Below are 27,291 nucleotides of genomic sequence, written 5' to 3' on the forward strand. Positions count from 1 at the left end.
AGAGATATTTACAAATATATTTGAAGATATCTCTAATTAATTTACTAATAGTCGAATTACAGTTGTAGATATCTTGAATTGGATTTTTGACGAGTCAAAACTCAGAGATATCTGCAAATATTTTTTAATGGAAGTCAATGGAGGAATATGACTAGTCATAATATATTTGCAGATATCTCCAATCTGATTTCGTACTAGTACCATTGTAATTGCAGATATCTCTAATTGTCATTCTGACAAGTCGAATTATAATAATGACTTGTCAAAATATATAATTATATCTCTAAATATATTTATGGATAGTCAGAACAAGGTTTAAATGTTAAAACGGCTTGCCATACGCTCTCATTTAGCAGCACAGTGGAGATTTCTCTAGTTATATCCTTTCAGTCGTTTGTTATGCAGTGACATGCAGTCAAATATTTCGCCAAACAGTCCTTAGGGATGCGGGGACACAGTCAGATATTTTACCGAACAGATCCGCCACTTTTGGCGCTCATAAACAATCAAAGCTCTCGTGCTGCAGGAATGAGGAGATCTGCTGAAGGCGCGCAGCTGACGTGCTGTGTGGAGTTTGCGTCTTTAATAAACTACGGCAGTTTGCGTTCACTGAACAGTAAGAATGATTAATAAATCCATATCAAACAGTCCCTTAAAAGTCACGTCTCGCTTTCGGTTTCAGGCTTTGGCGCGTTTCGCGCTCACACACAAGCGTACCGCGCCAAAGCCCAAGTGTACCGCGCTCAGGCACACCTCTTCCAACCGGGCCAGGGCCGGCCAAGTGAACCGTGCTTGAGCCCGATTCAGCGCACTCACACTTCTCAAACGATCCGGGAAACGGGCCTGGGCACGGTACGGATGGCATAGTGTGAGTAGGCCCTAACTAACTAACATGAAGTGCAAAGAGGTAGCCAACACACGTTGCTATGAGCTATTAGATATGCCCGTATCATTCACATGCTTCATGTTGTGTATTTAAAATCCTTGAAAGGTTTTTCTTTCTTCTGTTGAACACAAAAGAAGATGTTTTGAAGAATGTTGAAAACCAGTAGCCATTGACTTCCATAGCAGGAAAAACAAATACAATGGATGTCAATGTTTACAGGTTTCCAGTTTTCTTCCATCCTCTTCTGTGTTCAACAAATCTCATAGAGGTTTGAAATGAGTAAAGTGAAATGATGACAATGATTGAACGATGAATTTTTAGGTTTGGGTGAACTATCCCTTTAAGGGTTAGGGTCAGTCACTCAGCTATGATAGTTAAGGTTAGGGTTAGGAATTGGACATTACAGTGTGTCAGTGAATGTCCTCAAAAGGATAGCTGTGCAAGTGTGTACGAGTGTGCGATGTGTGTGTAATTAGCCTCCTCCCCTTCTCAAGAAGTCCATCTTTCAGAGCTTGTTTTTCTTCTGTTGTTCTCTCTTCATCTGAATTCTTTACAGGAAGCTCACTGTGTCATGGCAGAGGCAGAATGACTCCTAAGGAGGAGGACGCCAGTGAGTTTACAGCAATTTAACGAGGGAGAATTGCTTTGACAAGGTGAAGGACAGACTCATTTACAAGGTTGCCAACAGACACTTCAGCGCAGTCACATCTGAAGAGATTCCAGAAGAAACCAACTCTTTGTCAGTGTATGAGTTTCTTTTCTAAAGACGAGCGTTCATATCCGCACACATTCAAAATAAAATCAAGCAAAATAAGCTAATAGGTCGCATCTGCAGCTGGAAAGTTAAAGGATAGTTCACAAAAAGGATAATTCTAAAAAGGATAAGTTATCATTTTCTCAGCCTTGTATACAAACCAGTTTGAATTTCTTTCTTCTGTTGAACACAAAAGATGATGGTCTGAAGAAAGCTGAAAATCTGTAACCATTGATTTCCAAAGTATTTGTTTTTCCCACTATGGATGTCAATGATTTTTAACTTTCTTCAAAATATCTTCGTTTTTGGGTGAACTATACCTTTAAGGATGTTAAATGCCCGACGTGAAGCAGGTAAATGACACGGTCATATCTAAGAGCTCTTTGTAACATGTGTTAGCTAGCTTTTTGCACTTCATAATGGTGAAAAAAACTTTCATTTTTGCGTCAACTATCCCTTTAAGGTTGTTGTTGTTGTTTTCATGAGCTTAATGGTTAAATCTGCCCACATTCAAAATAAATAGCAAATAAAATATAATTAAGTTACATTCAATTCTAAAGAGAAATAAAAAATGTCTGTAGCTTTAAAAATTATGCACTTTGAAAGCAATCTCATTTAAAAAGCAAAATATGAAATTTTTAGGTTTTTGAGTAATTTTTAGAATCTGTCAAAATAAAATAAAATTAAAGTAATAAAAAATATAAATAATAATATTAATAATAATATAAAAAGATGAATTAAAATAATAATAACAAACAAAATTAATTAAATCAAAATAATATTAATACTAAAATAAACAAATGAATTAAAATAATAATAACAAAATAAAGTAGTTAAATTAAAGTAAGTAAGAATAAAATAAATATATTAATTAAAATAATAATAACAATATAAATTAATTAATTAAATAAAAATAAACTAATATTAATAATAAAATAAAAAAGATGAATAAAATAATAACAACATAATTAAATTAAGGAAAAAATAAATAGATAATATTAATATTAATAATAACATTAATTAAAATAACAATAACAAAATAAAATATGTTTAGATTTTTGGGCGGTTTGTGGAATGTCAAAATAAAATAAAATAAATAATGAAATAATATTAATATTAATAATAAAATAAAATGATTAATTAAAAAAAAACAACAACAAAATAAATATATGTTTAAGTTTTGGGGGGATCTATGCAATCTGTCAACATAAAATAAAATATAAAATTAAATAAAAATATTAAATATATAAAATTAAATAAAAAATAAACAATAATATTAATAATAAAATAAAATGATTTATCAAAATTATAATAACTAAATAAGATTTGTTTAGGTTTATAAAATCTGTCAAAATAATTAATAATAATAATAATAATAATAAAATAAGGGGTGGCACGGTGGCGCAGTAGGTAGCACGATTGCCTCACAGCAAGAAGGTCGCTGGTTCGAGCCCCGGCTAGGTCAGTTGGTATCTCTGTCTGGAGTTTGCATGTTCTCCCCATGTTCACGTAGGTTTCCCCCACAGTCCAAACACATGCAGTATAAGTGAATCGAGCAAGCTACATTGTCCGTAGTGTATATGTGTGTATATGTGTGAATGCAGGAGTGCATGGGTGTTGGGTTGCAGTTGGAAAAGCATTCGCTGGGTAAAACATATGCCGGATAAGTTGGCGGTTCATTCCGTTGTGGCGACCACTGATTGATAAAGCCGAAAAGAAAACAAATGAATGAATAAAAGAAAAAACAACTGAAGTGCTAAAAATATCATACAAACACACACACACACACAAACACACTTGTTTTTGTACATGTGACTCAGATTAAAAGAAGCAGTTTGTCTGTTCTCGAGCATCATTTTCCATGTATTTAAGCACCCAATTATGTAATTTCAGTCTTCAGCTCTTTATGATGCCGTTAAACCTTCAGTGAGTTTACAGTCACCTGTATTTGGGGAGGAAGGAGGAAGATTTGAGAAGCAGCGACAGGCTGCTCAAACCCCCCCATCAGCACATGAAAGCAAGTGTGAAAGAGAGGAAGAGAGGGGCTGGACGTCCCGCCTCAGACTTTTGTTTGAAATGGAGACCCAATCCAAACACTGGGCCGCAGGACGGAGGGGTTTACGGGAGAAAGAAGAGAAGCCATGAAAAGACACTTCCTCTCGGCAGGAGGAAGAAAAATAAAAATGTGCAGCTTTAGCGTGTCAAAAGCGAGGGAGGGACGAGGAGGCCAGGAAAGACTGATGAGATGGAGAGAAGATTCGCTCGGCAGGGGGACAAAACCACATTCAGGAAACTCTCTCTCACACACACACACAAACACTGGTACACACATATTTGCAGTGGATTTGAGGGTTGCTTGGGGGACATGGAGTGTGAGAGAGACTATAAGCCTGAAAAGGAGACCAAACACTCTTTATATCCAGCTTTGACTTTGAACGCTGTTAAACGCTTCAAAGGGAGCAACAATACAGTGAGCACTTAATAACGTCACTCAATGATAAATCATTAACATCAACATGAAATTAGCACTGACCCCATTTGTTCATGATGGATCTGCGCATGTTAGTCTAAAGAAGAAGAAAAAACTCAACTTCTCAATGTTTAATTTGGTATTTAATATAACAAATAAATTAATAAAAAAAATGCATTAATAATTGTAGTAACTAATTGATTCTAATTTAAAAACCTTTTTGTATGAGGAACTACTTTCCTACGCCGTTCATACACATCTTAAGCTGACATCAGAACAGCAGAAACCGTTACTACTTCATAAACGTCACTTTAAAGCTAGCATTTGAATGGTTCTCTAGTGTAATGTCTAAAGTGATGACAAAACAGGTGATTTTGCTCACATTTTAAGATTATAAGGCTGAACGGCATGAAATGCCTAGCACATTACCTAGTATTTCTCTGTTGCAATCAGAATATCATAATAATTAACAGCAAAAAAGGTCAAAGAAAAGCAAACCCTACTAGATTAACATGGTATAAATACAGCACTACAACATACAAAGAAAGAGATCGACTAAGAACGTCGCTTACCAGTTTTATAATGAATTAAGAAGCTGTAGTTTGAAATTAGTTTCAAAAGTTTTTCTCGTCTAAGGGCTTATTATGGCATCTCTGTCGCCATCTTGTGACAGAGCATCAACCGTCTTTGCTCTGCTTAGTATGACAGGCTGACGGATGTCAACGCATTGTATCTCCAAAATGATAAATATTTAAAATAGTCACAATCCTTAATACAACCCTAAATAAACTGCATAGTTGCCATCTAAACAACTACATTCTCAAATAAATCCTCAAAAGTCCATTATGTTGTCCAACAGCTGCAATATTTGCCAACCTGTAGTGAGTTTATTGATATGCTGTCACTCTATGTGGGTGGAGTAATACACAAGGGTGAAAAGACTGTACGAGTGCTGATACTGCAGAATATCGCACAGATATATATATATATATATATATACACATACAGTTGAAGTCAGAATTTTTAGCCCCCCATCCCATTTGAATTTTTTTTTTATTTTTAAGTATTTCCTAAGTTATATTTAACAGAGCAAGGAAATTTTCATAGCATGTCTGATAATATTTTTCTTTTGGAGAAAGTCTTATTTGTTTTATTTTGGCTAGAATAAAAGCAGTTTTTAATTTTCAAAATTATTAGCCCTTTCAAGCTTTTTTTTTCCTCGACAGTCTACAGAACAAACCAGCGTTATACAATGACTTGCCTAATTACCCTTACCTTCCTAGTTAACTTAATTAACCTAGTTAAGCCTTTAAATGTCACTTTAAGCTGTATAGAAGTGTCTTGAAAAATATCAAGTCAAATGTTATGTTTATATATATATATATTATATATATATATATATATATATATATATATATATATATATATATATATATATAAATAAATGAGCAATATCACACGAGTAGCAGTGCGATATGGCTGTATATCAGCACTGGTGGGAAGTGTGCGTTGGCACGAGGCCTTAGGCTGAGTGCCTTAGTGCCCCCACCAGTGCCGATATACAGCCGTATCGCACTGCTACTCGTGTGATATTGCTCATTTATAAAACAGTTTGACAGCATATTTATGTATATAAAAATTAAATCAAACATGGAGAGTGTCAAAAACCCTTTTCTATGAGGAACTACTTTCTTCCGGATTCAAATCATAAGCTGACAGTTAAACAGTTAAGCGTGCATCTTTTAAACTTTAGAGCTGTAGTGTCTGCTTTTTGCTGGCTTTATGTGGGCGGAGTAATACACAAAGGGTAAAGAAGCTGTAGGAGTTCTGATATTGCAGAATATCGCACGACTATCAGCCAATCAGATTTGAGAACCAGACAGAAGTGTTGTATAAATAAATATATATATATATATATATATATATATATATATATATATATATATATATATATATATATATATATCTATATATATATATATATATATATATATATATATCTATATATATATATATATATATATATATACATATAGTATTATATAATAATGAAAAAAATAATTAATTAACATACATAATTTAATTTGTATTTATACAAATAATATTTATTTAAAATAACATAACATATTTTAGAAACTTACTCTATGTGATTTACTCACTCTCAATGATTTATGCTAAGCTAAGCTAAAAGTGAATGGTTGAAAAAACTGTTTTGGAAGCTGTAAATGAGCCTATTTCCAGAAAAAGGTTAAGTGTTGCATTAAATGGTTAAGACAATCTACAAATTAAAACCACAAACACATATAGATTTTTTTTTTCATTTCTTTTGTGGTCAGCTGGAGTGAAACAGAGTCCTGCTTTATCCAGGAGCCTTTCCAGAATCAGCTGAGCCTAATGATGACAGAAACCAGGCAAAGGAGTCCAGAGAATCAGGAACACATGAATGCACCCCAATGCAGAGGAAGAAACAACAGCGCAATTACTCAAGCCACACTAAACAGCACACAGCGATTTATGAGCACGCTCCCTATGTAGAGCACACACCGGAGAGGAGGCGTCTCAACAGGAAGAGCCAGAGCAATTGGACACGCAAGTGAAAGTGACCATCTGAGACTCAAATGACGAGGGCGTGGAGAAAAAAAAAAGGTGAATGGATTCCTTGCTGAAAGCCCAACAGTGAATGAGTTCATGGAGGTAAATGGGGCTCAGAGGAAGGGGAACTTCTGAAGGCACACAAACACAAAAACAAAAAGAGCCCCCCGGAAAGTCTCCGAAGACACTTCAAACGGAGGGGAGGGCAGATCGAAAACGCCTCACAGCAGGACGAAGACAGACGGAGAGAAGAAGAGCAGCAGTGTTTGCAGGAGGCTTCACTTTTATCAATGACACTTCATGTACTGCGCTTCGCAAACAAAGAGATTTAAAGGAACAGTTCAAACCTCGAATGAAGAAAAATCTGCTGCTGAGTGTTTTGAGAAAATCTGGCGATGTTTTTACATTTTTTTCTAAAACAAGCTGACTGAGGGAGGTCATAATGTATATTAATGTTTCTAGTTTTCTTTATTTTTGCTTTTATTTCTTGATTTTTTCTATTATTTATTAGCTCTTGTTAAAATGCAATATTGTTAAGTCAGAATTATTAGCCCCCCCTCTGATTTTTTTTTCTTTTTAAAATATTTCCCGAATGATGTTTAACAGAACAAGAAAATGTTCACAGTATGTCTGATAATATTTTTTTCTTCTGGAGAAAGTCTTATTTGATTTATATTGGTTAGAATAAAAGCCGTTTTTAATTTTTAAGGTCAAAATTATTAGCCCCTTTAAGTCTTTAAATTGCACTTTAATCTTAAGTATCTTGGAAAATATCTATTCAAATATTATGTACTGTCATCATGGAAAAATCAGTAATTAGAGATGAGTTATTAAAACTATTATGTTTAGAAATATATTGAAAACAATCTCTCCATCAAACAGAAATTGGAGAAAAAATAAACACAGGGGCTAATAATTCAGGGGCGCTAATAATTCTGACTTTAACATATTACGTACATATTATGTAAAAAATATTTACATATTATAAAAATCTATAATAATATAAAAGTTATATAAAAATAAATCAGGACACTTTGCTGAGGCTGTGGATTAACGAAAATAATTTTTTAAATAATGTTCAGTTTCTTGCACCTCATCATATACTATAAATTACATTTAATAAATCATCAATAATCTGTGTAATTAACCCTTTGATGCACAAGCTAAAAAAGGATATAGAAAAAATAAACTTAAAGACAGGTAACTTTAGAGCCATGTAGTGCATCAAAGGGTTAAAATAATAATGAAACCTATTTGAATATCCAAAAACTAAATTCACAAAAATTATATCTCTATGTTTATTAGAATATTTTATTGTTATTAATTTATGAAAATAATGATACATATATTTACAATAATCAAATTATGACTATTATCAAAGTTGCAAAATAATAACAAATAAATTCCATCACATTCAGAAATCGAGTCGGGTCTGTGTTGAGAATGTAAAGTATTGTGAGACAATTTTTTTTTTATCATAAAAAACTGATTAATTTATTTGTTAGTTAAATGTATGTGCTGATTTTTTTTTTTTTTTGAAGTATTGGTCAATTACTATTTATCTATACCTAATATTTATTATAATTAGAAAAAATTATAATAATTAACAAAAAGAAATCCTTATGATTTTAATATTATATAAAAAAAGAAATATTTTGAAATAAAAACATCTTCCTCATCTTAAATGTCAATTTAATTACTACAATTACTTTAATTGTAGGTAGAAAAATATTAATAAAAAGTAACAATAAATCCTTATGATTATAATTTTAATAAAAAAGGAAAATAAAAACTTGGCCATCTTAAATGTTTATTTTATTACTATTTATCTATAATTATTTTTATTATAGTTAGAAAAAAATAATATTAAAATATTTTTAAATAATATATAAAATATTATTGTAATATTTTTATATTACATTAAATTTTAAAATAGTAATATTTACAAAAAAATGTAAAAAATTCTTTATGATTATAATATGAGGAAAACAAATGTAAAATAGTTAAAAAAATATTTCTTCCCCAATTAGAATAATTAAAAATAAAGAAAAATTAGAAGTTTTCTGCTGCACCCTCTGATTTTAATATGTATTTGTTAATGGCTATTTATCTAGAATTATTTTGTATTATAATTAGAAAAAATAATTAATGATAATTAACAAAAACACAATACTTATAATTATGATATCATAAGAAAACAATAAGCTAAATTGTAAAATAACATAAAAACATCTTCCCCCTATCTTGAATATGTTTTCTGCAGTGGGTTGTGATAGCACCAACAACACTTTGACAAATGCAGCACATGAGAGCAAAGCATATTTTCATAGCTAGAAGGGAAAATGAAAATGTGCGACAGCAAAAGCAATTCATGATGTCAAACATTTATCATCCCAGTATTTAAGTCATAAAAGGCAAAAACTGCCTGTATGTGCTGCTGCTTTTATAATTGCGGCTGATTACTGCAACACATTTCAAACCTAATCGTTTATTGATAAGTACAAATACCGAAATCACTCAGTCTAATTGTACAGTTTTAAAAATACAAGTTCGTATCAAATATTAAGCTGTTAAAGGGACAGTTCACTATCATTACTGATTGTTACGTTTGTTTATCACAAAAGAAGATATTTTGAAGAATGCTGTAAATCGGTAGCCATTGATTTAAATAAAGCTTTTAAAGTATTTGTTTCGCCACTTTGGATGTCACTCAGTTTCCAAAGCAATACAACATATCATCCTTTGTGTTGAACAGAATTAAACTTAATGGTTTGAAAGCACGAGAGTGAGTAATTAGTCATTTTTGTGTGAACTGTCCCTTAAAATGGACGGTCCCATTCTTCAGTCTAAATCCCATTTTATCGTCTAATCAACCTGTCAGCCCTGTCACCATAAACAAACGCTTGCTGGAGCTGTCAATCAAACACCAGCTCTCCTCTCATTGGCTAGCTCTAGCACTGGCTGTCACTAGATTGGCTAAAACATCACCATTCATTTTTGAAACTCACTTTTAAGGTATATTGATTTTAGACAGGCCAGACAGAATATGTGGAATATTTTGTTGTCATTTCTGTGCAAAATTAAATAATAATAATAATAATAAAAAAAAAATACCTACCTACTTTTATTGTTGGATAGCACTGGTGGGTGGTTGGTGGGGGGAATCCATGTTTATTATTTTTTATTTTTCTAATTATTATTTTTATGACTATTTTTTGTTGTTGTAATTTTTTAAAAATTATTATTTCATTTTATTTATTTATTTTTGAAATGTCTAATTGTTTGAATACAAGTTTTTTTTTTATGTTTTAAAAAAGTGTATTTTCAAGTAAATGTCAGCGATAATTTCTTATAATAAAAATATTGAAAAATTTTTTTTTTTTTTTGCAAATTTCTGCAGAATGATTTAGTATTCCAAAGATTTAGTATGAGTATAGGAGTTAAATACTTTATTCCAAAATAAATAAATAAATAAAATCACTTTTTAATTTTTATAAAAGATAATTTAATGCTAATTTAATCAATTAAGACCACTTGTTTGGTAAAAAAAAGTAAATACCTGGTAGGTCTCTCTTATAATATATCCACTAAAAACATTGTATACACAAACAAATTATCTAATCATTTACATATTGAATAATGTAATAAAAAATATATGTAAAAAAACTGAATATGTACTGAGAATACAGTCAAAATTATTTGCCCTCCTGTGATTTTTATTTCTTTTAATTTTTTTCCCAAATGATGTTTAACAGAGCAAGGGAATTTTCACAGAATTCCCGATAATATTTTTTCTTCTGGAGAAAGTCTTACTTGTTTTATTTCAGCAAGAATAAAAGCAGTTTTTATTTTTTTTAAAAACCATTTTGAGTTCAATATTATTAGCCCCTTAAAACATTATTTATATTTTTGATAGTGTTTGATAGTTATACAATGATTTGCCTAATTACCCTTAAGACCTGTTCACACCGAGGCGCTTTTTGCATCGTGTTTTCCGTCGACGTTAAAACCTCATAAGTAAATAAAGGGCGTCAAAGTGATCATTAACATCAACGCGCAAAACGTGAGGCGTAAAATCGTCATTTTTAAAGAAACGCCTCATGCCGTGTCAAACCCTTCTCCACCAATCAGATTGGCACTTTTGTGCACGGAGCTGCTGAAGTTACAGTAAACATCACTTAGAGGCGCTCAAGCGCAAAACTGTCAATGCGAGCGCATATCGAAGAAGATGCCCAGAGGTGATATGAACATGGAGCTGCTTATTGCACTGGTGAACAATAATCATTCCTTCATCGCTAGAGCTGCTACTTGAACCATCCATGCTTGTTCGAATCACCAGCAACTTTAACAACAAGCGTGTCAACTTTCTCTCTTCTTCTTCTGTTACAAGCGGGTGTCAAAAGCTTAAAGTTGTTTAGCGCCACCCTGTGCACCGGGGTCTATCTGTTTTTCCGTAAGCGCTATCTAACGTCAAGGAGTGATTTTGCATACTCTTCTGCTCGACAGCAGTGAAAATCGTTTGGGTTTGAATGCGGAAAAACGTCTCGAAAATTGATAAACGCAAACGAAAAGCATCCCGGTGTGTACGAGCCTTCACTCAACTAATTCCTCAGATTTTTTTTTCTCTTTAAAATATTTCCCGAATGATGTTTAACAGAACAAGGACATTTTCACAGTATGTCTGATAACATTTTTTCTTCTGGAGAAAGTCTTATTTGATTTATTTCGGCTAGAATAAAAGCAGTTTTTAATTTTTAAGGTCAAAATTATTAGCCCCTTTAAGTCATTAAATTGCACTTTAATCTTAAGTATCTTGAAAAAAATCTATTAAAATATAATGTACTGTCATCATGGCAAAATCAGTATTTAGAAATGAGTTATTAAAACTATTATAATCAGAAATGTGTTGAAAGAATCTGCTCTCCGTTAAAGGGTCACGAAACATCAAAACACATTTTTTGAGCTATTGACAGTCGTATATGTTTCCCACACTGCTAAAAACACTATTAAGACACCTATATTTCACTAAAAAGTGTAAATTGGTTGTTTTTGCGTTATTTCAAGCAAATTCGTACTTCCTGTTTGAAACGAATTTTTAAAGCTGCATCACGGCCATGACATAATAGCCTGTATTCCAGCGTGCAGACTGGACGTCTGTGCCAGAATGAGTCTTATTACGTCTTACAGCCTGCTGCATTAATGCATGAGTAAGGCTTGGTTCAAACCAATCAGCGCGCTCTATTGTGCAACTTCATTAATATTCATTTCTGTGTTTAAAAGACATGGACGCCACGTTGTGTTGGCAAAACAAGCGTGAAGTGTTGCTTTTATAGTTTGCTGCAGTTAAGTTTTGTTTTCATTTTCTCTCTGTGAGAGCTCAGACTCACGTGTGGATTAACAGTGTACGCGACGCTCGACAACAATAACTTACGTGTCTAAGGAGGAACATTGTTTACCTGAGAGCTGTTCTCATCTGCAAACGCTGAGATCTGGATTCGCTTGTAGTCTTCTCTTCATAAAGACGCGGCTCTAGTTGCTGGTGATTGTCCTGTCTCTACAGATTTGGTAAGTGAGCGACCAGCGCTCTTTGTTTATTCAGTTTGTTCGTATCGAACTAAGTTAACTATTGCACCGTAACATGTTAGGACCACAACCAAACTTTAACCTCGTGTAGGATTTTAACCGCATTTTGTGACCGGAATAACACACGCAGCTTTCTGACGCTACCTGCTGTGTGCATCTAAGTTTCCGGAAAATGCAGAGGTTTTTTTTTCTCTCATTCGCCGTGCGGTATCAAACATTGCATGAAAATACACGCTAAGGGCAGATCCTCGAATCAAATATCTCGTTTGTCGCGAGGGGCATGAATAAATTCCCTGAATGAAGGAGCCAAACTGCAGTTAAAGTCCACCATTTAATAATTTGGCAAATAATTCCACTACAGATGTCCATGTAGGTTAAACACCATCACTTTCTACTGTGTGTGAGTATTTTGACTGAAACTCGCGCGTGCCTAAATAGACACTCCCACACCATCCCAGTTCCGACACTCCCCCCTAAACAGAGCTGGACACGCCCACTTTTCTGATTTTTTCCAAAGTAGAGGTGTGAAAACACCCTGCTGAAACGAGGGGGTTTCATGGCCCTTTAAACAGATATTGGGGGAAAAAATAAACGGGGGCTAATAATTCTGACTTCAATTGTATGTAACATCAAAATGCACAAAAAAAGTGTTTAGTTTTAATCCAAAATGTTCTTTTGTAAACACAAGTTAAAAAAAAGAAAAAGAGCAGAAGCAGAGGACAGAGGACAGGTGGAAGGAGAGCAGGGACTGACGGAGTGTGAAAGGGGGAAAGAGGTTAGTGAAGTGATTCATTTGTATTAGTGCCACTGCCCTGTGGCGGAGACGCAACGGCAAATTATTTCTGAAACAAACTGGAGGATCATCAGAGCTATTACCTGCTCTGACCCCAGGCCATCCAGTGGGTGTGTGTGTGTGTGTGTATGTGTGTCACTGTGTGCGTGTGTGTGTTTGAGAAATGGAGAGAAGCACCGTCACTATCTCTTTCAGTTCAGCCTCAAAATAGCACAGGAAAATAAAGGGTTCAGTGACGAAAGGGCAGAAACAGATGTAGATCAGAGTTATTGCTGCATTTACTTATATTTAGAATTAGCTTTACATCTTTACATTTACATATTTTTACTTATATTTTGAGTTAGTTTAATAATAGATAAAAGCTTGAACTTTTTTATGTTACTAATTTAATTGAGTGTTTCATTGTCCTTGTAACGTGTTTAAAATTAAACGGTAACAACGGCGAATTATGCATAATAGTCGCTAACCATAAGTACATGTTAATAAATTATTTTGATCACTACTTAAATGTACAATTACACAGTAACAAGGAGAGCGCAACTGTTTATAATTATTAGTGGTTTTTGGTACATTTTTCTAAAGGTGCTTAGTAAGTTATTAGTTTTTATTTAAGTTCTTTTTAAACCCATTAAAAATTAGTAAATATGTATACACATAAATTAAGCCATGTACAGAGGACAAATCTAAAGCACACAGATCAAAAGCTAAATAACTACATTTGGATAATTATCTATTATCATAATTATTAATTATTCATTATTAAAGAACAAACAAAAATGTAAAATAAATAAATATGTATAGATATGATGATAAATTTCCTATTTAAAAATGCAAAAAAGGTAAAGAAAAATTTAATCTATTAAAACTATAAACCTTTTATACAGTTAAAAACAAATAATAGCAAAATTATAAACATTTTATAGTTAAAAACAAATAATATAAAACTAAAAACATTTTATAGTTGAAAACGAATATTATTAAAACTATGGGGGAATTAATATATACTGTATACTGTAAACAGAAACTAATTCACACTTATTTTAAGTGATTTTTGTACATTTTAAAAAGATGGGTCATTTAATTTAAGTTTTAGTCTTTACAAACCAAAATATAAAAAATAGAGAAAGAATAGATTTTTTTAAGTAAATAAAAATCACACAGATCAAAAGCTAAATAAATACATTTAAATTATTATTTATGATTTTTAGCAATTGAAGAAAATAATACTGAGAAAAAAAAGAGCAAACAACAATACTAAATTTAAAATAAGTTTATTTAGATATGAAATAAAAATGAATTTGTTTAGATATGAACATAAATTTAATATTTTATTATTGTAAAAAAAATCAATCACCACAAAGCAGAGTTATATATAACTAGACACATCTTTTATACAGTTACAAACATATAATAATAATAATAATAATAATAATAATAACTTTTATTTAATTTGAGCCAAAATTCTGCCAAAATTTGATCAAAATAAATCAAACAAAAATGAATGAACACTATGTGGAAATAAAATAAAACAAAACACAATAAAATTAAATTAAAACTAACAAAACATTTAAATAAATGTATATAGATATAAAGATAAAATTATCATGTAATTAATGTAAAACAAAAGGTTAAAAATCAACCATCACATATCAGATATAAAAAAAAATAATCAGCTACTGTATTTGCCAAAACCTGATTAAAATCCACATCAAAATGAGAAAATATCTAAAAAATAAAACCATGTATAAAGAATAAATCTAGATATAATAATAATAATAATAATAATAATATATTTATTTTCATTTCAAACAAAAATGAATGTAAACTATGTGGGAATAACAACAACAACAACAACAACAATAATAATAATAATAAACAACAACAAAAATAAAACAAAATAAAATAGAATAAAACAAAATGCATTAAATATATTTAAAGTAAAATGAAATTCAATAAAACATTTACAAATAAAGACTAATGAACACAACTTAACAGTACGCCATCATCATGACACTAAAACAGACACAACGACACAATGCAACGTTGCTGTAAGAGCAATAAAGTGCAAACTCTGAATGACGCCAGCGATGTGAATGAGTCAAATCAGTGCCACAGACGTGTGTAAATGACCAGCGTCTCTCAGTCGCGTGGCATACCAGTGCCAGGCAATTAGAGACGACACGAAAACACACACATACCACTGCCAGCGTCTCATTTAAAGCCCAAACAGCCCGAAAGACCAGCCCGAGATTGATGAGCTCACAACTATTCATGACACGACTGTGTAAATCGATCATAAATCTATCAATCTGCCTCTCAGATCACCTGCAGAGCTCCAGGATCCACCGCCGCTCAATAATCCAAAACATATTCACAATTACACATCAGCACTTCCGGAGGGGAAATCAAAACGGCATGTTTGACATCACAAATGGAGAATATATGGTTTCCTTTTGTGTGTGTGTGCGTAGTTAAAAATAGTAAACACTGAGAAAAAGCACTGGCAAAAAGGTGGCTAAATTGAATTGACCTGTTGTAATAAGTAGCCTACACATGAGTAAATACAATAAATAAAATAATGAGTACAACTTTTAGAATGAATATTATTAGACATGCAGAATATTTAAAAGTATCCCTGAAAACTTTTTTAGACTTGCTTATTTGTGAGAAGCACGAGTATTTTTAATGTGTTATTTTACTATTATTTATTTTTGCAATGTTTCTGACTTGTTTTATTTTTATATAATTTTATATATTTATAAATAATGGGAATTACATTTTAAAGGTGTTACATAAAATAAGTTATTATTATTAATATTATTATTATCATTGTTATTTATTTCTTCTTCTTCTTATTATTATTATTATTAATAATAATATTTTTATCATAAATGTCTATCGAAATAATTTTAAATATTTAATAATAATTTAAAATTGTGAGGGCTTGGAAAAAACACTTTTAACTTTTTAAAAATTAAATAACTTTGTAATAAATGTATTTCCACTTTTTTAAAGTAATATAAGCACATACATTGCTTAAATTTGCTTAAAATGATAAAACACAATGCATTTAAATTAATCTCTCTAAATAAATCTGAATTTTGAGGGCTTAGAACAAAAAACTTGCTAACTTTTCTTAAAATAAATGACCTTGCAGTAAATGTATGAAAATAAACTTTTTACTTTAAACTAGTACAAAAATTGCTTAAATTTGCTTAAAATAATTTAAAACACTTGCAAAATAAATATATTTAAATTAATCTCTGTGAAAAAATCTGAATTTTGAGAGCTTAAAACAAAAAAGCCAACTTTTCGTAAAATAAATAAATATGAAATTAATGTCGTGTTCTTTCCACCATTTTCAACCAGTATAAAAACTAAAAGCAGCTTTAAAAATGTTCTAAATATGTTATAAATATAAATAAAAAATAATAAAAAGTAAATTTTTTTGCTTAAAATATTAAAAAAGGCCTTTAAAATAAATAGATTAAAATTAGTCTCTAAAAATGTATAGAAGTTTTGAAATCAAAGAATAAAAAACTGCAAGCTATTTTTAAAATAAACAATTATGTAATAAATGTTAACACGTCTTTCCACTATATTAAAAATATAAAATTACACTTTAAAATATGCAAAACTGCTTGCAAAATGAATGCATTATAATTAATCTCTATGAATTTTAACCATTAGGAGCACCTAGAACAAATATAAAATATAAAGTAAACAATAAAAAAAATTGGCTTTTGGGTGATTCATTTAAATGTATATATTTTATGATTTAATGTAAGTACTTAAAATAATGAATTTACATTATTCTGTAAGATTATAAGAGCATTTAAAATTAACAGATAAATATCAATAAAGTAACAAAATAATAAACAAATGTCTTAAGATCAGCGAGTCCCGTTAGCTGTAAATGTGCTGAAGAACACAGAGAGTCGTCAGTCTCACTCAGACGAGAGTTTACACATCTGTGACGAGAGTTAAATCAATCCTGCTAAAATAAGACTGATTACTCAACTCACTGATGTCAAAACACATTCTGACCATACAAACTGTAAAGAGCTAAGCATCAGCCATTCAGAACAATGAGTGAATGACCAGCACAAACAAAACAATTACAAACTATTAATGATTTTAATAACTAATTTCAATAATTCACTCATTTTCTTTTTGGCTTAGCCCCTTTATTCATCAGGGGTCACCACAGCGGATGCCTTTCCAGCTGCAACCCAACATTGGGAAACACCCATTCACTCTTGAATTCACATACATACACTATGGCCAATTTATCTTATTCAATTCACCTATAGTGCATGTTTTTGGACTGAAGAGGAACTGGAGCACCTGGAGGAAACCCACGCGAACATGGGAAGGACATGCAAAATCCACACAGAAATGGCAACTGACCCAGACGGGGCTCGAACCAGTGACTTTCTTGCTGTGAGGCGCTTGTGCTACCCGCTGCACCACTGTTACGCCTGATAACTCATTTCTAATAACTAATCTATTTCATCTTTGTCATGATGACAGTACATATTCTTTTACAAAGTAATTAGCAAGACATTAGAATTCAGCTTAAAGTGCAATGCTTAAATAGGTTCGTTAGGCAAGCCATTGGACAACAGTGGAAATAGTTAAAAAATAATTTCTTAAAAGGGCTGATATTATTGCAGAAAGCAGTGAAATCACATTTGAAGCAGATGAAACACAGACCGTCATGAAATGGCCTCCATGGAGTCCAGACCTGAATATTATTGAGGCAGTATGCAGAAAGATACGACTGACTTTAAAGCAGAACTGTGGGAAGGCCTGATATTACATGGCACAATATATCAGTGCCAAACTTAAGGACTGTCTCTTCAAAACAGTATTTGATGGCAAGAGATATCACACTAAATACAGACTTTTGAAGAAGTAATTTTGCTTTGAAAATAGTTTCTTGCTTGTGCACACATCTTAATAAAGAGACCAAAAAATAAATATGAATTATTATTTGAGTTAATATTACAATTATGAAATTATAATTCTTTTTCAAATGTTAACTAAGTGATGTCTATTGCCGAGTTCAGACTGCATGATTTTAGCCCCGATTTTGACACTCCAACAGGTTTTGAGAAATCACCGACAAACACCTGAAATCACTGGCAAATCTGTGCTCGTGCACGTGAGTGACAATCACACAGTATGAACTATCAAAGACGCGATCTAAGAGAATCGCCAATGAGTCGCCAATGCCCGTGAGATATTTGGCATGCTAAATATCTGAAGCTGTCTGTGATTCAAATCCTGCTGTGTGAATGTGTTCTGATTGAAAATAACATCAGCCGATCACCAACATCGATCACCAACAGCCAATGAGAGAGCAGCATTCACTAGTAAGGGTACCTGCAGGCCAGCGGAAGGCTGGAGAAGTTAAAAGCGCTCATTTTCATTTTATTTGGACCCAAGAAATGGAGGGAAAACTAGAGTACATTTGGCAGGAGCACCCGTGTCTGTTTGACATGTCATCTGATCAATATCACAATCAGGTCGAAAAGTAAAAAAGTTGAGGAGAGGTCGCTAATTCCCTTCAAAAGCCAGGTAAGCAACATACAATTCTGAAGCTAAAGGCTTCTTTTTTCCATTATGTAGTTTAGCGGTTCCCAACAGGGGGGTTGCAGCCCACAAGGGGGCCTCAGCGAACTTTGTGAGGGGTCGCGTCATATTTAAAAAAATCTTAGCAGTGGACAATTAGGAGAATGATCATGTTGCCTTAGTTAATTTTCCCCTTAGCTCAGTGGTCCTCAACCACTGGTGCGTGGATTAATTGGTACCAGGCCGCACAAGAAATCATCAATTATTTCTGTTTTATTTATCTGAGTCTCTTTTATTTTGAAAAGTGTTTTATTTTGAAAAATGACCGTATTCTCTTGCTTACGTCTCGGTCACATGAGCACCCACATTTAGCCCACAAGCAGCAAAACGAGTAAGAAACAGACGTCTTGGGAAAGTTTCTTTGATAAGGGAAAAAGTCGCAGTGAACGACCCGCGAACTGCAAGGAATAGATTCGCAACCCACTTGTCAACAAATCAGGCGAATCCACCATGGCTGTGCAAGAAGATCAACTGATGGAGATCGTAAATGACGGTGGCCTTTTAGGGGGTGTTCGCATATTGCGTATATCTGGAGTCTGCACAAGTTTGTTGTTTCCAATAAGGGTGCGCAATAACCCACAGGCCGCGTGCGCACCACAAGTCACGTGACAAGAATCGACCGATCAGCTTCAGCTTGTATGGAATATTCACATTTCGGTAAGACCATTTTTCTCAGACAAACACAGAACACAAAAACACTGCACTGCTTTGTACTTTTCTCCATAAACAAAACTTGTATCAGAGAGTGAGAGCAATGTTTTGTCAGCCTGTCATCCTCTGAGAAAACGGTTGATGGTCGCATAGCAACCTATGAAACACCCCCAACCCTCCACAGTAAAATCATCAAGCGTTGACCGGTACGCGGTGATAAAAAGAATCACTGCCCTAGCTGAACAAAAATGGACAAATTTGTAATACGTCCTCCACAAAAAAGACAGAGTCTCACTGATTGGCTTAGCAGCTATCCTCACACTAATTGATAGAGCATAACAAATAACATGCAAGTAGTAAATTGTAATAGCCTATATTATTTTTTTTGCTTATACATCAGTGTGAATAGTGAGATTTTTTTTATTGAATTTTAAATAGGGTCAATTCAAAGGCTAAAGGCTTACAATTTTCAGTTATAAAAGGCCTACTGATGTCTTGCTTTTGTATTTTACATTAGTCTATTATTCATTCATTCATTCATTCATTTTCTTTTTGGCTTAGTGCCTTTATTAATCCATGGTTGCCACAGCGGAATGAAAAACATTAGGCTCATATTTGTGCATAAAAATATCTAGACATAGTAATAAACATATCGTTTGTTTTAACTTTTTTGTCATCATTACTGCAAACTTATATGAGCGACTATACCATTAAATGTGGAGGTGGGCCTCACAGTAGTTTCCGGGGAAAAAGGGGATCTCAAGCAAAAAAAAGTTTGGAAACCACGGATGTAGTTAATAATGAAAGATATATTACGCGACCTCGTGTTGTTGCCAGGTCACTTCTCACATTTGTTTAATTGCGAGACGCAGTCGTAAGCGATTCTTCAAAGTCATGCAGTGTGAACTCTTCTGTCGCGATCCATCCTACAGTGTAGGGATGTAACGGTATTGTAAATACCGTAATACCGCAATAGCAATTTTTTTCAATATTACCGTAGTCGCATGACTCGATAAAACTATAGGTCTTCTGAGAAAATTTGCTCAGGCGAATGAAGCGAACGGGAGGTAGCGAAAACTACAATTCCCATCAGCCCAGGCATGGCCATTATCTTTTGCGGTCTGTTGTCGCAACAGATCCAGTAATGCGGAAATGGAGTGTGCTGCTAGTAGCGGGGATGAAAAAGAGCTGGAAATGATCGAACCTAAAGCGGGTTTTAAATCGGATGTGTGGAAGCATTTCGGTCTCTCTGGGGGTGTTGTTGTCGCCGCGCGCGTACTGAATAGCGGTGTTGTCGCGTCAGGCTGGACGGAGGGTGTGTCGCATCGCGGGGGCACTTTTGATCATTTTGGAAGGGCATTTTCTATCCAAGACTAAAAAAGGCATGTGCACTGCACAGGTTGAGCCCTATGTGTGCACTGCAAGTTGGGGAATACGACTAATAACAGTCATGGGGACTGCAGAAACACAGCACACTGTTCAGATTGATGCAGACAATGACTTGTACCGCAAAGAGACCTCTATCTAACTCATGGCTTGTCCTCTCAAGTGGGGGAAAGACAATGCCCAACGTTACCCCACTGCTGTCAACCTTGGCCAAGGAATATCTCTATCCCAGAAACCTCAGTCCCAAATGAGAGGGTTTTTTTCTGTTGCAGGGGACATTGTAAATGCCCAGAGATCCCAGCTTTTACCAGATTATATTATATGATAATTTTCCTTAAAAAACCCATCTCTATCTAAGTGAGTGAGTGATTAAATGTTGAATGTGATGAGTTTTCAACAATACTAAATTGAAACTTTATTTTTTTACATGGTTTAATAATTTTTTGTAATTAAAGTTGAAAAATTGAAGTTCCTGTTTCAAAGCTTACAGATAGATGGCTAATTTGTATATAACTGACACTTTTGGCACTTTTTTGGGGTATTTTCATTAGTTTTGTTTTTCCTGTAAATGATCAATAAATACCGTACCGTGCTATTCATACCGAGGTATTATCGTACCATGAAATTCTGATACCGTTACATCCCGACTACAGTGTAAACACAGCACCTACAGAACGCTAACCCATATAGTCATGAGGTGTGAAAACATCCGTGACAAGACTACTTTGAAAATCCTCTGCATAACAAAACAAAGATATTTTCACAGTATTTCTTATTATATTTTTCTCCGGGAAAGAAATACCTAATTCTTAAGTCTTTAAATGACACTTTGAAGCTACATACTAATATCTTAAAAAATTAAATAACTAGTAAAATATTATAAATAAAAATTTAATTATCAGGAATAACTAAACCTATTATGAGTAAAACGTGTTGACATATTTTCCTCTACTTTGAACAGTTTGAAAATATTTGAAAAATCATAAATATTTCCCGTTAGGGCTAATTACTTTGACTTTAACTGTATAAAAAACAGAGTAATGTGCAGAAGTCAAAGCTAGTGTTGATGAAAGACTTTCACACCGTCTATAAAATATCTAGCAATCAAGTTAGACCAGTAATTATGGTCAAGTAGTGCGAAAACAAACGCATGCCTCTGTCTCCACATTGGATATGTGTGCGGTCTGAACACAGCGCATGTTTGTCCCATTACTCTCTAGCTGAGCAAAATCAGTTATGACGGTAATGAGATTTTGAGTTTTTTGTCCGAGCGGCTGAGGGAACGGGAGAAATGGAGGATGCCGTGAACCGTCAGCTTCTCCTGACAATGAAAAACATTCCCTCCTGCGGCGCTCAGGCTGGAGTGTGAGGGGCATATCAGCATCAATAATCTTTCATCAAGTCAAAAGCACTGGGCTGCAGCCGCCAACCACTCAATAGAGGAGTGAGTGTGAGCCATCAGTCGCCGACAGACAGAGATGGAGCAGATCCAAAGGGCCATCTTCCCTTTACACGCGCACCTTTGTAGGCCAGATGTTACATCTTTGTTCTGCCTTTGCACTGAGGGAGAAACGGACACGCTTTTAAGAAACAGCAGCTCGATCCATGTAAACAAATGGACATTAAAACCTGCTTGAACATTGTTGTTCACTTTTCGGCAAATGTACTATCAGCTGATTAAAAGCATAGAATTGGGGGAGTGATGTATATATCAGCTGACAAAAGTACTTTTAAAAATCGTATATATATATATATATATATATATATATATATATATATATATATATATATATAATTTTCGACATTCAACTTTTTGTTCAAATGTAAGCAAAATTTTGTAAGCAGAATTCACAATGATGTCATAGATTTTTCAGATGACTCATCTGTTGAGCTGCATCCCAAACATCACAAATACTGCAGAAGACCTATTGGAACCTACATGGACCCAAGATTCTCACAGAATTCAGTCAAGTTTGGAGAAGTAAAAATCATGGTTTGGGGTTACATTCAGTATGGGGGCGTGCGAGAGATCTGCAGAGGGGATGGCAACATTAACAGCCTGAGATATCAAGACATTTGTGCTGCCATTACATTACAAACCTCAGGAGAGGGCAAATTCTTCAGCAGGATAGAGCTCCTTCTTATACTTCAGCCTCCACATTAAAGTTCCTGAAAGCAAAGAAGGTCAAGGTGCTCCAGGATTGGCCAAACCAGTCACCAGAATGAACATTATTGAGCATGTCTTTGAGTTATTGCAGAGATGTATGGATGCAGTCATCCAAGCTCATGGGAGTCATACATAATAATTTTTTTTTTCCCAGTGCACCATGACTTTATATCCTATACTGTACATTATTTCTATTAAGTGACAAGACTTTTGTCTAAGCAATTAAATAATTAAAAATCAAGGCATGATCATATTTTATGTTGGTGAAATAATTGTAATCTAGGGGTCTTTGCCATTCATAAAAGCCACTTCTAAAATCAAATGATCAACTAGAAGTTGCTTTGCTCTGCCGTGTTTGACCTCTTGTTTTCTGATGCTAGCCACCTGGACCGACCTCTCATCTATTTACTGGTTGGTTCCTTCCTTCCTTCCTTCCTTCCTTCCTTCCTTCCTTCCTTCCTTCCTTCCTTCCTTCCATCCATCCATCCATCCATCCATCCATCCATCCATCCATCCATCCATCCATCCATCCATCCATCCATCCATCCATCCATCCATCCATCCATCCATCTATCTATCTATCTATCTATCTATCTATCTATCTATCTATCTATCTATCTATCTATCTATCTATCTATCTATCTATCTATCTATCTATCTATCTATCTACATAATATCTATATTTATTTTTTTAAATAATAATATCTATATTTAAGTTTTTGCTTTTTCATGGTTTATTTCAAAATTCAATTTTAAATTCAGTTTTAGTTTAAACTTATTTTAGTTGATAAGCATAAATAATATTTTTTTCATTTAAAAAAAATCAGTTTCTGTTTAGTTACAAAAATAATCTAAATAAAATAATATAAGCCACAGTAACTGAAAAAGAAAAAAGGCAAACACTCTCTAATTTCCAATTGTCAAATCTCATTAAAGTGTACTTAAAATATCTGTAAAGATATATATAGATTTTAACCATGTCCAGACTGTAAAGCCTGTAACCCTTGACTTCCATATTATGTGTTTTTCCCATCATGGAATTCGATGGTTACAGGTTACCAGTTTTCTTCAAAATATCTTCTTTTGTGTTCAACAACATAAATAGGTTTGGAAACAATTGAGAAAGAGCAAATGTTCATTTTTGGGTGAACTATCCCCTTTAACGAAGCAGGATTGCATTGAAATCAGCAGCTGATGCTGTATTAAGATGCAGTGCTGTCTGCTGAAGGTGCTGTCCGACTGAACTGATCCCCCGTGGAGTGATGGATTCACCCCCCTGAGTGATGGATAGATGTCAGATCAGTGGGCCCCGGGGCCGCGATCACACACTCTAATACTGCCCTTAATTGGCCCCACAAAAACACTCTATTCTCCAGGTCATTAAACAGATTGGGAAACACCTGGAGACATGGCAGGTGAGCAGACGCACACAATACAGCCTCATCTTCAAGCAGATCTAATGTTGAGACGAGCACTGATCAGAGAACAGCCACTGGAGCACCAGCTTATCTGAAGATGAGGCCAGAGTCAGAGCGAAAGGACCACAGCTGATGTTTTAAGTCCAACAGTGCAAAAAAAAAAAAAAAAAAGAGTTTGATCCATAAAATAATGATAAAAGCTGGTTAGGAAAAGCAAACATTACTCAAACTGATCAGAAAAGCTGCTGTTTGGTTGGAATATGGGCTTAAAAACTGAGCGAGAGAGGATTGAAGAAGAATTGTGTTCTTTAGGTTTGCAATCCAAAAAAGAATTAAAGAACCTGGGTGTTATTTTCGATTGTGATCTTAATTTAAAATCTCAAATTAATCAAGTTACAAAAACTTGTTTTTATCAATTAAGAAATATTGACAAAATTCGTTCTTTCCTATCTTTTGATGATGCCAAGAAATTAATTCATGCTTTTATTTTCTCTCGCCTTGATTATTGCAATGCTATTTATCCTGGTTTACCTAAGGGTTCTATAATGAAGTTGCAACTGATACAAAATGCAGCAGCTAGAGTTTTAATGAAATTGAAGAAACGAGAGCTCATCACACCCGTATTAATAGAATTACACTGGTTACCTGTGCACCAAAGAATAGATTTTAAGATTCTTTTATTGGTTTATAAAGCACTTCACAACATGACACCTTCCTACATTTCCGACTGTTTATCAAAATATAATCCAAACCGTTTGCTACGCTCTTCTAGCGCTGGGCTTTTAGAATTTTACTCTGTAAACCTGATGCGATCTGTCGGCACTTCTTTTAGCCATTATGCTCCAAAAATTTGGAACTGCCTCCCTCTTAAAGTGAAAGAATCCCCTAGTATTCATGTTTTTAAAAGCGTGTTAAGACACATCTTTTTAAAATTGCTTTTGAATACACAAGCTTTTAAGGTGTATGCATTATATTTATATTGTTTAGGTTTATGTGTGTATGTTTGGTGTGTGCTTGCATATATAAGGACTATTGTGTGCGTGATCATGTGGATATATGCTTATATTTTGTGTACATGAATGCTTTTATCTGAGTATATGTGACAAGTTTATGTGGTCTGTTTTAATGCTTTTTTGTTGTTGTTTGTGAGGCACTTTGAGTTGCATGTATGTTGAAAAAGTGCAATACAAATAAAATGTATTATTATTATTATTATTATTATTATTATAAAATTAAGTAGTAGTACATCAAAAATGACCTTTGTGTTCAAGCTTAGGCCCTGTTTACATTGCCAGTTAAATGTAACCCAATTCCGATTTTTGGCTCATATGTGACACAGATCGGATCTGTTCTATGACCGTGTAAACACGGAAAAAACGCATGCGAAAAAGCCTGTGTGTGTTTGAGACTGACCTGGTGCTGTCCACTCCAGGTTTGTTGTATTCATCCACACAGGCCTCCCAGACGCTGTTGGCCATTGCGTTCCCGATGGCTGTCATCACCATGCTGAGCTCCACAGGCCAGTCGTCCAGATCCAGAGAGCGCACGCGGGACAGATGAGTGCCCAGGTTCCTGTGCATCCCGGAGCACTCGATGCAGATCAAAGCACCCAGATTCAGACTCGCCCAATCCGGATCTCAAGCAAAATAAAAAGGAACAATTGGGCATTAAAAATATGACAATGTGTTGTATTAAATTAATACATGTATTTTAAATTATTCACTTTTTATTACTGTGGGTGAAAGTTTACTTTAATAATTACATTTTGAATAAGATAAATATTGTATAAATATATATATATATATACACGCACACAGTTGAATTCTGAATTATTAGCCCCCCTGAATTATTAGCGCCCCTGTTTATTTTTTTCACCAAATTCTGTTTAATGGAGGGAAGATTATTTCAGCACATTTCTAATCATAATAGTTTTAAAAACTTATTATTAATAACGGATTTATTTTATCTTTGCCATAATGACAGTAAATAATATTTTACTTGATATTTTTCAAGACAATTCTATATAGCTTAAAGTGACATTTAAAGGCATAACTAGGTTAATAAGGTGAACTAGGCAGGTTAGGGTAATTAGTCAAGTTATTGTATAATGATGGTTTGTTCTGTAGATTATCGGAAAAAAAATTAGCTTAAAGAGGCTAATAATTTTGTCCCAAAAATGTTTTTTTTATTTTATTAATAACTGCTTTTATTCTAGCCAAAATAAAACAAATAAGACTTTCTCCAGAAGAAAAAAATATTATCAGACATACTGTGAAAATTTCCTTGCTCTGTTAAAAATAATTTGGGAAATATTTAAAAAAATAAAATAAAATCAAAAAGGGGCTAATAATTCTGACCTCAACTGTATATATATATATATATATATATATATATATATATATATATATATATATATATATATATATATGTATAAATATATATATATATATATATATATATATATATATATATATATATATATATATATATATATATATATATATATATATATATATAAGCAATATCACACGAGTAGCAGTGCGATGTGGCTGTATACTAGCACTGGTGGGAGGCGTGCACAGATTTAGATATTTTTTTATATGCACACACAAAAACAAAAAATTAAAATGCTAAATAATGGAATTGATTTTCTGACTTTGGCTCTTGTTCAATTGGCTGGGTTTACTCACTTTGACGTAATGTAAATAAGCTGAACAAAAAAAAATTAAAGAAGAAAGCATTTGATCAAAATAATTCAGTAATTTGATTTTCAAAAATTGTTGATCATTTTTCAGATATTATTTATTATTATTTACAGTTAAAGATTTAATTAAAGTACTTTGTATTTATATTTTTGCTATATTATTTTTGTAAAATAAAATAAATAATGTAAACAACCCAGCAGAAGGAGATTAAGAATTGATTAATAGTCAAATAAGTTACCATAAATGCTG

The 27,291-nt window shown here is 33.3% G+C and overlaps 1 protein-coding gene across 1 annotated transcript in view; it reads right to left on the bottom strand.

Moving 5' to 3' along the window:
- agap3 (ArfGAP with GTPase domain, ankyrin repeat and PH domain 3) overlaps positions 1 to 27,291 on the bottom strand; it is a gene marked incomplete in the record, with an annotated part of 350,962 nt that overhangs the window by 21,308 nt on the left and 302,363 nt on the right. The window contains 1 exon segment of the mRNA NM_001440741.1: positions 25,751 to 25,973. Within this exon segment, the coding sequence (NP_001427670.1) occupies positions 25,751 to 25,973 (223 nt within the window).

The sequence above is a fragment of the Danio rerio genome, chromosome 24 (genome assembly GCF_052040795.2).
Source record: "Danio rerio strain M-AB ecotype USA chromosome 24, GRCz13ab, whole genome shotgun sequence".
In the NCBI taxonomy this organism is placed as follows: domain Eukaryota; kingdom Metazoa; phylum Chordata; class Actinopteri; order Cypriniformes; family Danionidae; genus Danio; species Danio rerio.